This window comes from Mus musculus, chromosome 1 (assembly GCF_000001635.26).
Source record: "Mus musculus strain C57BL/6J chromosome 1, GRCm38.p6 C57BL/6J".
Lineage (NCBI taxonomy): Eukaryota > Metazoa > Chordata > Mammalia > Rodentia > Muridae > Mus > Mus musculus.
The window spans coordinates 165,367,247-165,381,102 of record NC_000067.6 but is presented as its reverse complement, the minus strand read 5'-3'; the positions used below and the strand labels follow the sequence as shown (position 1 = coordinate 165,381,102).

General features: G+C 38.5%; 1 protein-coding gene across 11 annotated transcripts in view; it reads left to right on the top strand.

Annotated features, from left to right (window-relative positions):
* Positions 1 to 13,856, top strand: part of Dcaf6 (DDB1 and CUL4 associated factor 6) — a 131,407-nt gene that overhangs the window by 79,804 nt on the left and 37,747 nt on the right. For 6 of the 11 annotated variants that reach the window (XR_373618.2, XR_001778389.2, XM_006497004.2 and 3 more), the window contains 2 exons: positions 6,868 to 7,041; positions 13,598 to 13,657. The exons of 2 other annotated variants lie outside the window; for them this stretch is intronic. Coding sequence is in view for 6 of the 9 variants with exons in the window: in XM_006497004.2 (XP_006497067.1) it covers positions 6,868 to 7,041; positions 13,598 to 13,657 (234 nt within the window). In the remaining 3 variants the exon portion in view is untranslated. Of the gene's footprint in view, positions 1 to 6,867; positions 7,042 to 9,854; positions 9,981 to 13,597; positions 13,658 to 13,856 lie in introns of all 11 variants that reach the window. 3 more of the 11 variants (XR_865654.2, XM_006497005.2, XM_006497008.2) reach the window with 3 other exon arrangements.

Sequence of the window (13,856 nt, the reverse complement as noted above, 5' to 3'; positions counted from 1 at the left end):
GTTCATGTTTGCCATTCCTGTTTTGTTTAGAAGGCCTTGTTTCTTTGGTGTTCTCCACCCTCCCTAGATCTTACACTCTTTCTGCCTCCTCTCCATAGATTTCCCCTGAGCCCTCAGAGGAAGGATTTGATGAAGACATCCCATTTAGGGATGAGTGTTCTGAGGTCTCTTCACTCTCTGTATATTATCCGGTTGTAGGTTTCTGTATCTGTTCCCATCTACAGGATGAAGCTTCTCTGATGATGGCTGAGTGAGGCATTGATCTATGAGTATAGCAGAATGTCATTAGGAGCTGTTTATTACTACATTCCTTTAGTAGAACTATAGTATTGGTTTTACCCTAGGTCCTTGGGCTCTTGAGTCTCAACTTCTTGGTCAACCAAGCAACATGGCTATGAGTTCCATCTTGGGAAGTAGGCCTTAAGTCAAATGTGACATTGGTTGGTTACTCCTACCAACTTTGTACCACCATTGCATTAGCATACCATGCAGGCAGGACACCATCTTAGAGCAAAGTGTTTTTAGCTGGGTTGGTGTTGTTTCTCCTTCAGTACTATTCAGAGTACCCTCTAGTACCAAGAACAGTGTCCAGTGAGGGTAAAGGTTCTACATAAGTGCCAGCTTGACTTCTCTGTGTTCAGTGAGTTGTGTAGGTATTTTCAGCAATAGCGCCTTGCCATCAGTTTGTTGCTCTCACAACCTATAGTATTTGCAACAGCCTGGGTTGTTTCTCTAATAACTCAACTACATGTAGCCTAATCCCAGCACATTTGTTGACAAGATGTCCAATTGAGGCTCTGTCTCCTCTGTTACTTGGCAGTGTTATTTAGATTATCTTCATATATGTGTGTGTGTGTGTGTAATATATATATATGTGTGTGTGTATGTATATATATATATATATATATATACATACATACATACATATTAGGAAGCTTCTGCTACTTCCATACTACCACTCAAATAGTCTTTAATTTTAGCTGTCTTTCCCCACATTTCCTCCTTTCCTCTCTCCATTCCTGCTTGATCTCCCACTTCATTCCCCTTTATCTATAACTGTGCATTCTATTTACCTTTGCAGGGAGATCTATTCGTTCCCTCTAGTCCCTTACTTTATACCTACTCTCTGTGGCTGTATTGATTGTACCTTTCTTATCATTGACTGAACAGCTAGTATCCACATATAAGAAAATGTGTACCTAGTATTTGTCTTTTTGTGTATGGGTTACCTCTCTCAGGATGAGTTGTTCATTAACTCTTAGTTAGCTGGTTGAAGACAATTCTTTATCATCAGAGGCCATAGTAATAAGAGAGTAATGACACTAGCATGCTTGTTCCCCAAATAACAAAATTTGCACAAGAGGCTGAAATGCAGTTTGCTGCAAGTGTCACTGAGAGGAGTTGTGTGTGTGTGCTTCTGTTACCAAGTCTGCCACTGAGAATATGCTTCCCCACATACTTCGCCTGCCCTTTGGTGCTGTGTACCCTCCTCTCCTCCGTGTCCTTGGTCTGTTCAGTAATGCCTGTCCTGCACTCACCTGCTTCTTTTTATGTATTGTCTTTTCCTTCTCCTCAATTAAGCATACTCGAGCAGCAGGAACTTTCTCCCAGTTAAGACATACCAAGTTCCCTTTGACCTTTCTTCCTCACCATCCCATAACCTCCCCTCTTCTACTAGTGTTCAGGGCTCTGCAGAGTTTACCTTTTTATTCGACTTCATCGCCCCACTTGGTGAACCTGCTGCAGTCTGGTTCTGGCTCCTATTAGTACACCATGACAGTGTACTTTCATCAGTCTTGTCGTTGACTTACACAGTGCAAAAGCCAGCTGTCAGGTCTCAATGTCCTTTTCAGGAGTGTATCAGAACCGTCGACACACTAGCTGTCTCCACCCTTTGTGGACACACTCTTCTCACTTGACCTATAGCATTTCCGCTTACTTGTTTGGTTGGTTGGTGGGGTTTTTTGTTTGTTTGTTTGTTTGTTTTCTCTCAAACACTGAAGTTCCCCAGGGCTCAGTTATTACCTGTCATCAGGAGCCTTGAAGTTTCATCACAAGAGACATCCAGGTTTGTTAGGAATCCTTGACTCTTACGTTCAGTCTCTGGTTAATTTCTCCACTGGATGGGTATTAGTTCTTTCCAGAGTGAATTGTTCTTTCTTTATTGTTCTTCACTGTGGCAAATAGTAGGTAAAAGATGCTGCCTTTGTCTCTCACATCTCCGATGTTTCCCCTGAGTATTTTCCTTGTCCTTTCCTCCTCCTGGAACAGCTCTTTAGGATAGCCATGAACCTTGAGTCCTTGAGACTATGGTCAAATAGCACCCTAGAAGGCTTTTCTTTTTCTTTTTCTTTTTCTTTTTTTCTTCTTTTTATATTTTCTTTTATTAGATGTTTTCTTTATTTACATTTTAAATGTTATCCCTGATTTCCCCTCTAAAAGACCACTATTCTCTCCCCTCTACCCCCTCCCTCTGCTCACCAACCCACCCAATCCCGCTTCCTGGCCCTGACATTCCTCTACACTGTGGCATAGAACCTTTACAGGACCTAGAGCCTCCCTCTTCTCCCATTGATGACTGCTACATACGCGGCTGGAGCCATGAGTCCCACCATGTGTACTCTTTGGTTGGTGGTTTAGATCCTGTGAGCTTTGGGGAAACTGGTTAGTTCATATTGCTTTTCCTCCTATGAGGCTGCAAACCCCTTTAGCTCCTTGGGTCCTTTCTCTAGCTCCTCCATTAGAGACCCTGTGATCAGTCCAATGGTTGGCTGTGAGCATCCAACTTGTATTTGTTAGGCATTGGTAGAGCCTCTCAAGAGACAGCTATAACAGACTTCTGTCAGCAAGCATTTGTTGGCATCAACAAAAGTGTCTGGGTTTGGTGACTATATGTGATGGATCCCTAGGTGGGGCAGTCTCTGGATGGTCATACCTTCAGTCTCTACTCCACACTTTGTCTCTGTAACTCCTTACATGGGTAATTTGTTCCACCTTCTAAGAACCAAAGCACCCACACTTTGATCTTCCTTTTTCTTGAGCTTCATGTGGTCCATGAATTGTATCTTGGTTATTTGGAGCTTCTGGGCTAATATCTACTTATCAGTGAGTGTATACCATGTGTGTTCTTTTGTGATTGGGTTATCTCACACAGAATGATATTTTCTAGTTCCATCCATTTGCCTACGAATTTCATGAATTCATTGTTTTGTTGTTGTTGTTGTTTGTTTGTTTGTTTGTTGTTGTTGTTGTTGTTGTTGAGGAGACAGGGTTTTTCTGTATAGCCCTGGCTGTCCTGGAACTCACTCTGTAGACCAGGCTAGCCTTGAACTCAGAAATCTGCCTGCCTCTGCCTCCCAAGTGCTGGGATTAAAGGCATGCACTGCCACTGCCCAGCAAATTCATTGTTTTTTTTTTTTTTTTTTTTTTTTGAGATGTGAATGTGATTTCTTTTTTTTTTTATCTTTTTTTTATTAGGTATTTTCCTCATTTACATTTCCAATGCTATCCCAAAAGTCCCCCATACCCCCCAATCCCCTACCCACCCACTCCCCCATTTTGGCCCTGGCGTTCCCCTGTACTGGGACATATAAAGTTTGCAAGTCCAAAGGGCCTCTCTTTCCAGTGATGGCTGACTAGGCCATCTTTTGATACATATGCAGCTAGAGACAAGAGCTCCCGGGTACTGGTTAGTTCATATTGTTGTTCCACCTATAGGGTTGCAGTTCCCTTTAGCTCCTTGGGTACTTTCTCTAGCTCCTCCATTGGGGGCCGTGTGTCCCATCCAATAGCTGACTGTGAGCATCCACTTCTGTGTTTGCTAGGCCCCGGCATAGTCTCACAAGAGACAGCTATATCTCGGTCCTTTCAGCAAAATCTTGCTAGTATATGCAATGGTGTTAGTGTTTGGAAGCTGATTATGGGATGGATCCCTGGATATGGCAATCACTAGATGGTCAAATTCATTAGTGGAGTAGTACTCCGTTGTGTAAATATACCACATTTTCTGTATCCTTTCTTCTGTTGAGGGACATTTGGGTTCTTTCTAGCTTCTGGCTACTATAAATTAGGCTGCTATGAACATGGTGGAGTATGTGTCCTTATTACATGTTGGAGAATCTTCTAGGTATATGCCCAGGAGGGGTATTGCTGGGTCCTCAGCTTAATTGATTCAGAACAGTATAAAAAGAGACATTATTACACAATTGGATCCTATTTCCAATTTTCTAAGGAACCGCCAGACTGATTTCCAGAGTGGTTGTACAAGCTTGCAATCCCACCAGCAATGGAGGAGTGTTCCTCTCTCTCCACATCCTCTCCAGCATCTGCTGTCACCTGAGTTTTTGATCTTAGCCATTCTGACTGGTGTGAGGTGGAATCTCAGGGTTGTCTTGATTTGCATTTCCCTGATGACTGAGGATGTCGAACATTTCATTTGCTCTGTAGTACCGCTAGAGGTCGGGGATGGTGATTCCACCAGCGGTTCTTTTATTGTTGAGAATAGTTTTCACTATCCTAGGGGTTTTTTTGTTTGTTTGTTTGTTTGTTTGTTTGTTTTTATTCCAGATGAATTTGCAAATTGCCCTTTCTAACTCTATGAAGAATTGATTTGGAATTTTGATGGGGATTGCATTGAACCTGTAGATTGCTTTTGGCAAGATGGCCATTTTTACTATATTAATCCTGCCAATCCATGAGCATGGGAGATCTTTCCATCTTCTGAGATCTTCCTTGATTTCTTTCTTCAGAGACTTGAAGTTCTTATCATACAGATCTTTCACTTGCTCAGTTAGAGTCACACCAAAGTCTTTTATATTATTTGTGACTATTGTGAAGGGTGTTGTTTCCCTAATTTCTTTCTCCTTTGTGTAGAGGAAGGACACTGTTTTGTTTGAGTTAATTTTTATATCCAGCTTCTTTGCTGAAGTTGTTTATCAGGTTTAGGAATTCTCTTGTGGAATTTTGGGGTCACTTATGTATACTATCATATCATCTGCAAATAGTGATAGTTTGCTTCCTTTCCAATTTATACCCCTTTATCTCCTTTTGTTGTCTAATTGCTCTGGCTAGGACTTCAAGTACTATATTGAATAGATTGGGAGAGAGTGGGCAGTCCTAACAGAAACAGAGGAAATCCAAAAAATCATCAGATCCTACTACAAAAGCCTATACTCAACAAAACTGGAAAATCTGGATGAAATGGACAATTTTCTAGACAGATACCAGGTACCAAAGTTAAATCAGGATCAGATAAATGATCTAAACCGTCCCATATTCCCTAAAGAAATAGAAATAGTCATTAATTGTCTCCCAACCAAAGAAAGCCCAGGACAAGATGGGTTTAGTGCAGAGCAGAGTTCTATCAGACCTTCAGAGAAGACCTAATTCCAATTCTCCTCAAACTATTCCATAAAATAGAAACAGAAGGTACTCTACCCAATTCATTCTATGAAGCCACATTTACTCTGACACCTAAACCACACAAAGACCCAACAAGAAAGAGAACTTCAGACTAATTTCCCTTATGAATATTAATGCAAAAATACTCAAAATTCTCGCAAACTGTATCCAAGAACACATCAAAATGGTCATCCATCATGATCAAGTAGGCTTCATCCCAGGGATGCAGGAATGGTTTAATATACCGAAATCCATCAGCAGAATCCACTATATAAACAAACTCAAAGACAAAAACCACATGATCATCTCATTAGATACTGAGAAAGCATTTGACAAAACTCAACACTCCTTCATGATAAAAGTCTTGGAAAGATCAGGAATTCAAGGCCCATACCTAAACATAGTAAAAGCAATACACAGCAAACCAGTAGCCAACACCAAACTAAATGGAGAGAAGCTTGAAGCAATCCCACTAAAATCAGGGACTAGAAGGCTTTTCTAAGAACTGTCCACAAAACAGCACTCTTTCCCTTTCATCTAGCCTGCAAGCCTTCTGTACTAGTTTAATATAGCTGGTACCCTGGGGTACACATGTGTGCATGTATAGAGATATATGTGCATGTGCATGTAATGTATATTCACAGATGTCTGTTTTCCCTCAGAGTAAACTCCATAGGGGTAAGGATTATTTTGCTCAATGTTTTATTGTCCGGGAAGTCTCATATGTAAGAGGTATACAGCTACCTCTTTGCATAAATTTGTGTAATTTTTGTTTTCACCTGGGTATTTCCAAAGAAAAGATTAAGAAAATATTATATAAACCTTTTTAGCTAAAATATCAATTCTGACACAAGAAGAAACATTTTTTAAGGGTATGACATACAACTTTAATTTTTCAAAGTTATAATGAATTCTAATAATTGTTTTAAAATATATAACTATTTACTTGTTTTATTGAATATTGTTACTTGACTGAAATTAGTAAAGTAACTGAAATTTTTGTTTAGATTTTTTAAATTAATATTTTATAACTATTCTGTGTTATTTTTCTGTACAAAGAAGAAAAATGGTGACTATTTGAATGTTTAATTTAGATTCTTAATGGCTAAGTGTGTAGTGCAGTGAGTGATATGTACTTAGGCCCTATATGCAGTTCGAAGTACCATAATATAAAAAACTATAAAATAAATTTAAAATAGTGTTTTGCTTTTATGATATTTTATTTTCATTTGTTTGGTTACTTAAATATTTATAGAAATTATGTGTCTAATTCGTGATAATTAAAGAGAAACATCTGATTGCATATGCATAGACTGTCTCATAATTTAATGACTTTTTATCAGTATTTCTTTTTAGTATTTCTCTTTAAAGCATGTCTTATTTAATCTTTCCCTTTTTAAGTGTATAATCAACTTTATACTATTTTTTGTTGTGTTACTGTCTCCTTTCTTTTCCTATCTGTGTCAGAATTTTTAAGGGGGCCTGAGATAGCTTTGCTCCGTAAGCGCCTGCAGCAGCTGAGGCTTAAGAAGGCTGAGCAGCAGAGGCAGCAAGAGCTAGCACAGGCCCAGCATCAGCCTCCCACTTCCACTTCTGATCCTCCTCCTCACGAGGGCTCTTCACGGGACCCTCGAGCTTCAGGTTATTGATGTCAAGTGTGCTTAAGCAGCTTCTGCAGTTGCTTTCTAACCCTGCTCTGTGGAGCCAGTGTTCCCCAGCCGTTCAAATGAGAAGCTTGTGTGTGCGGCTCTTCTTCCCTTCCTGGCCAAGGAGTGTTCAGTACCTAGTGCAGAGGGCGGGGCTCTCAGGAGCATTTCCCAGAGGGCAAAGACACAGCGATCCTTTAGTTTACTGCAAAACTGTTTGGAAAGAGGTAGATGTTTATTTTTAAAGTTTTTGAACTACTTTCTACTAAATCCACTGACTTTCATGCCTGCATTGATCTTTTTGTAGAAATTTCCTGTGTGTGTATAGACCCTTAGCTTTTCCTCTTTGTTAGGTGTGTACTATAGTTAATCAGTATTTTATATAGATCTAGTAATTCTTTTAGCCATACTAGCATGCACTCAATCATTTCCTTCTGTTATTTGATTTTATTCAGTATTGTTTTTCTCATCACTGCTATAGTCAACTTCTGTATATAGGGCAGCAAAAGTACTTTATGATCTGTTTCCTGCACTTACGCTATCATATTCTACCTATAGTGACAGTCAGTGCCACTAGGTATATTAATACTCTAATTCTCTTACTATTTCTTGAGAATAATGAAAATACAGCATAACATAGTTTATCAAGTGGAATAATAAGTACTATACATCTTACTGTGTAGGTATTATAGTAGCTGTTAAAATGTTCATCACAGAAGGAATGTATGCCTAGTTCTCAGCTAATGTATTTATAATACTTGATATATTTTGATTTATCATCCTAAGGAATAATGAGTTTGGGTATTAGTTCCTTCCTTTGAAAACTCTGATTTAATTAGTTGGAATTAATATGTACCATTTCTGGGTAGAATTAGTCAACCTTTGCTTTATAAATATCTGTTCCAGTAATGGTAACCATAGTTATTTGTTAATAATTTTGTGGTAAAATATAATAAATTCAAGCATTTGAAATATTGTTTAAAATAAGTCATAGAAAATAATTAGGGCTTGGGACAAGGCTTAGTGGTAAAACAGTTACTTAGCATGCCGAAGGCCCTGGATTTAATCCTCCAGCGCCACAAGAAAACAAGAATTGCTAGATATAAGTCATGGTTTCCCTGTAATTGAGGGCATGATGACTCACCTTCAAGTCTTTCATCAGTTTTTTGTTTGTTTGTTTTGTTTTTTGGGGTTTGTTTTGTTTTGTTTAGTTTTTTCAAGACAGGGTTTCTCTGTGTAGCCCTGGCTGTCCTGGAACTCATTTTGTAAACCAGGCTGGCCTCGAACTCAGAAATCTGCCTGCCTCTGCCTCCGGAGTGCTGGGATTAAAGGTGTGCGCCACCATGCCCGGCTTCATCAGTTTTACATAGATTCTGATTTAAACTTTGCAAGTGGGTATGGGATGTATCTAGCTGAAGCTGTTTGATTACCAGGGCCACAGGTGGAAAACAGCCACTCAAACGCAACAGTGAGACTGTTGTGATTTAGCTCGCTCTTCATGCCAGCCCATAGGTTCTCAACTCTGAGTCAAATGTGCACCAGCCTACTCTAAAAGAAGGGGTTTTCTCAAGATTTATTTGTATTATTTTTAATTATGTGTATGTGTGTGCAGGTATGTTCACATATGTGCAGGACCTTGGCAGGACTGAGGTATCAGATTGCCCATGGAACTGGAGTTTGAGGTGGCTGTGAGCCACCCAGCATGGGTGGTAGGAACCTAACCTCAGCCCCCAGCAAGAGCAGCAAGTTCTCTTAACCACTGAGCTCTCTCTCCAGCCTCCCATTTTAGGTTTTTTGGAGTACATTTTTCTTCTAGAAGTTAAAAAATATACCACAAGTCATTTAGGGATTATAATACACCTCATTTTCTTTTAGGAAATAAAACATAACTTATAAAAAAGTAGTTTTGTTGTTAGCAGTATTTTGAGACAGGATCTCATTATGCACCCTCAGATTGCTCCCAAACTTGTAGTCTCTCTTCGCATCTCCCTGAGTGCTAGCTAGAATTAGAGGCAGGCTATTTGGTTTTCTTATTTGGGATTTGTTTGAGATATGTTCTTGCTGCCTAGCTCAGGCTGGCCTTGAGTTTGCTGTCCTTATTCTTCTGAGTGCTGAGATGATAAGCATGTGCTAGCAGTAGCCAGCTTGATTAGATCTGGGGGCTTGAGGTGGACTACAGCAGATGTGTGTAGCTCAGACGAACTTGAGGAACTTGTGGCTCAGAACTTGCAAGGAATCACTTCCACTGGTTTGGGTCTTGTAAATCAGACTCAGTCAGGTTTAGAGGTACTTTTTTTTTTTTTTCTTTCTTCTTTATCTCATCATTATCTGGGTCTGAGACTAGTTGAAATCTTGTCCCTTACCATATGACTACATGAGCTTGGGCAGTTCATTTAGCTATTGTCTGTGACTTTCCAAGTTTCCAGTTTATTTAGGTATAGCTTACCCCATGTAACAGATGACATAAAGATAGGATAGACAATGTGTACATATAGTTTTTAATACTTGTGAGAGAGTACCGTCTTACTTATATTATTTAGGTAATGTAGCCTACTTTGGTTAATGGAGATCCACAGAGACAGGATAGATAAATATATAGTTCTTAATACTTGTGAGAGAATACCATCTGATCTGTAGTATATCGTATCTCTTCAGAATTTCTTTGTATCAAGACCATTTCAGGTAGACAACATTGAGGATTCGGAATGAGCTATTGGTGCATTTATCAAATGAATGCCCCAAGTAGCTGCCGCAAAGGCATTCAGTTTACGGCTGCTTTAAAAGCCCAGGTCTCTCTTTCCATTTCAGGTCCCCTGAAGTCATGCATGGGTTGCTGGCTCCTGCTCAGAGTGACAACACCCTGTGGAATCTACTGGTACTTGCCCAACCACCACAGAGCCCACTGGAGCATGGAGCCAGCCTAGAGAGGGTCAGGTAGGAACTGTTTTTTCACTTATGGCACGGTTTTGCCAATTGGAAAAAAAGTAACTTTTATACCCCAAAAGGGTGTAAAACATTGATGATTATTTTTGAAAAAGGGCTTTTCAAAACTGAGCCATATTGGAAAAAATCAGCATTTAACCTATCCTGTGCAAGCAAGCTCTGTTACACTTTTAGCTTCCCTGCAGTGCTCAATCAATCTGAGATAGACACACTGGTTCATGTTTTAGCTTTTGTACATAATTAATAAATCAGACATGATTCTGACCTAATTCTGCAAACCTTTGTTAATTACCCTAAGTGTTTAGAGGTCTGAGGAAAACAGTTGTGAATCTTAGGTTTTAAAGTATAATTAAATGAATATATACCCTGTAGTTTGAAGAAAATTTGCATCATTCTTTTTCAGTGAGTAGAGTAGCCCTGAAAGGCAGGGAGGTAGTAGTTGAATTAACTGATTCTTTCCCGTATGTTGAGTAGCTTACAAGGATTATCTCATTAGTCCTCAAAAAATACTGCATACTTTTTTTGTAGATATAGAAATGAAACATAAAACAATTAGAATAATTTGTCCAGGATGACAATATTAGTGAAGGAAAAGCCATTCAAACCTAGGAAATATGGCTGAAGAAGTCTTGTTATATGATAGATTGTAACTTTTTGTTATTCTACAATTGGAAAAGTTCTGGTGTTAAATGACTGAAGGATTTACTCAATATCAAAGTGTAGACTTGGGAGAAATAAAGAGTAAACAATATACTATGTGAAAATAGTACACACAGAGTAAACACTATATATATAAATGAATATATATATTGAGCTTAGTACTAAATGAAATATTGCTTAACATTTTTCCTACCTTTAATATAATTTTAAATATTTTAAATGTGTTTACTTATCATACTGCTTTTAGTAGTAGACCATATATTCTAGGTTTTATTTTGTGGTAATGCCTTCTAAAATATTTTACAAAAATATGGAGCAGGATATACAGCCAGCTGCAGGATTGAGTTGGTACTTGCTGTTCTGATGGTCACAGTGTTAATATTGGAAGTATTTATGTAACAGGAGCTATAGGCATTTGTGAACACCTAGTATTAGAAAAGTGTGCCACTTCACATATTTATGTTCCAGGAAAATAATAAATTCTAAAAAGAATTGTCTGTTCCTAAGATTATAAATAAAGTCAGTGTAATAGCCAAGAGTCACAAGCATTAACCTTTAAAAGATGTTAGGCAAGTGAGAGGGCTAAGTGGGTGAAGCCCTGGTGGCAAGTTGACAGCTAGAGCTCAGGCTTCAGGACCCACACTGTGGAGAGAACTGACTCCCACAAGGTGTCTTCTAACTCCCATGGATGAGCTTGCTGTAGCATGTGCATTTCCACACACAGTAGTCCAAATCACAAGCAATTCTTAGAAACGCACAATTGTGACAGGCTAAAACAGCACAATGGAGATGTTTTAGTTAAAATGGAGTTTTGTTGTTGTTAGTTTAATGTAAACTTTATTACTTATTTTAAATGTTGTAAGACTATAGTTTCATAACAATGAGCATTAAAGATGTTTAGTGTTTAGTGATACTTTCTAAGTTTTATTGAAAGAAAAAGATACATTTTACTTCTAGAAGATGTATGTATTTCATGATGTATAGAAAAACAAATTATTTGTGAAGTGCATTTCTTAGTGGCTTTAGAGTTGTCTTGGAGCCTTTAATTATTAAAGGAGAACATGAGGAAATGTGTAACGAATCCAGGGGGATGAACTATAACTTGTAAAAGCCTCTGAAGGGTATTTTTCCAGTGTTTAATAAATTGACTTTGCTTTGCTTTAAAAAGTATAACTTTACTTCTAAAGAGTAAATTGTCTGTTTTTCAAAATAATGCCAGGTGGCAATGTCAGATCTAAAATGAACACATAAGAAATCATTTTGAAAAGAAAGATATGGTAGACTAAGGAACCAATAAACACTACCATTCCCACTTGCTTTCTTGTATAGTAGACTTTTAACCACATAGTCTGGTGAAGAGATGATTGGTAAAGATGGTACAAGCTTCAGACCTTAATGTCATGGTTTGTCTAATTCTCTGAGCAAGCTGAATGACATTAGAAAATGGAAGACTTGAGGTCAATAGAAGCAATCGAATGGTGTAAATTTAGAACAAAAGCAGGATGTATTTCCTTAGCTGTTCAGCTAAGGATGGTCTTTACTTAATACCTGTTGGGGGAAAATGAAAGGTTATTATTAACATAGCCGGTGCTTGGCCAGGCATGCCTTATTAACAGCATTCACTAAGAACTAGGGAAATGATCTTAGAAATTAGGAATCATTTTTACATGTGATATGAAGCTGTGTTTGGTACCCATACTTTCCCTCTTTGCTGTAGCTCTGCTGGGGCACCGGGGCTTCTCTCTGTTGGGAATCCTTTGTCTAAGAATGGTTGGGACCAGAAGTAGCAGGTTTGGGGAAATATTGTCTTATAACTAATAAGGTGTGTGGAGGTGGGGGGTATTCAGGACTAAGCAGCATATTACTTTGTGCTTTCTGTACATTTGATGCAAACATCAAGGTAATTTTATGCAGTACTTTTAATGTATCTATATTCTGACTGCATTCTATCACAGGATGTTAGCTGTGAAATTTTCCACTTGTGTCATGTCAGCTGTCAAGAGATGTGTTAAAGTACTACATTCCTGTGCTTCTAAGGGAGAAAGAAGAATCTGCCTAAAAGTGTTGCTGATTATCAGAATTAAGACTTGCTAACACCAGACAGATAGTCTTTCCATTTCAGTATGCTGATGTATACCAGTGCTTTCTAAAAACTAGAACCAATAATGAAATGAATTCTAAAATAGAGACTCAGTGTGTCCAAAAGGTCAAAATAAAGTTGTACTATTTGAAGCCAAAGTAGAAAAAAGAGAAAGCACAGACCATTAAGCATTCTTCTTGCTTTTCTTTTTCTACCAGGTACCTCTATAAAGAAGCCTAAGCTTTCAGAGTATAGTTTCATTATGCACTATATACCATAGAGTTCTTAAAGTTACATGTTTCCTTAAAGGTATTTAATTCATTGAATATTTCCCCTATAAACCACTTTCTGTTATTGAACATCCTGACTCCTTATTCAGTTCATGGTATAGCAAACAGCATCTCACAAAGTCTAGTGAGCATCTCATTTCATGCCTTCAGGCCCCCAAAGCAGGATGAAAGCCATTCTAAGAGCTGGTGAGGGAGGGTTGTTTTGTTTTGTTTTGTTTTGTTTTGTTTTGTTTTGTTTTGTTTTGTTGTTTTAAGGGCAGGATATCTTCTGTTTAGAGGAAATACCCTATTTCTAATTATCTCTCTGGCACTTGATCTGTGCTAGATGAGTTATATTAAGGTATGTGCATGGAAGTACAATAGTGGTTTTTTTCAACTCCTCCTCAAGCTTGCTAATGCTTGCCTGGAATAACGCCTTAAGCACATGGCCCTGCTTCCTCACTGCTTGGACACACGCCACCGTGCTTACTTCTCTCCCCACCCTTATCCATTTGTTTCTTAAGCTTAGAGATTATCATGACATTGCTGTGCAGTTTTCTGCTGCTTACTTTTAAGTTGAAATCTCATTTTTGTTTCAGATTCTCCTTCTTCTGTGGTTAACAAACAGCTGGGATCCATGTCACTTGATGAGCAACAGGGTGCGTGCAACAGGAGATGCGCTATGCCCATCCACCATAGTTTTATTGCAATGCTTAGACAAAGTTCTTCCTTGCTTTTGCTTAGTGTATCATTTTGATTATGGTCTTCAGTCACTATTTTATGGACTAAATTTTCCTGAGTGGTTTTGTGCACAAAGGGCTCTTTTGGCCTAAACAGATTATGTTCTGTGTGAGGTCA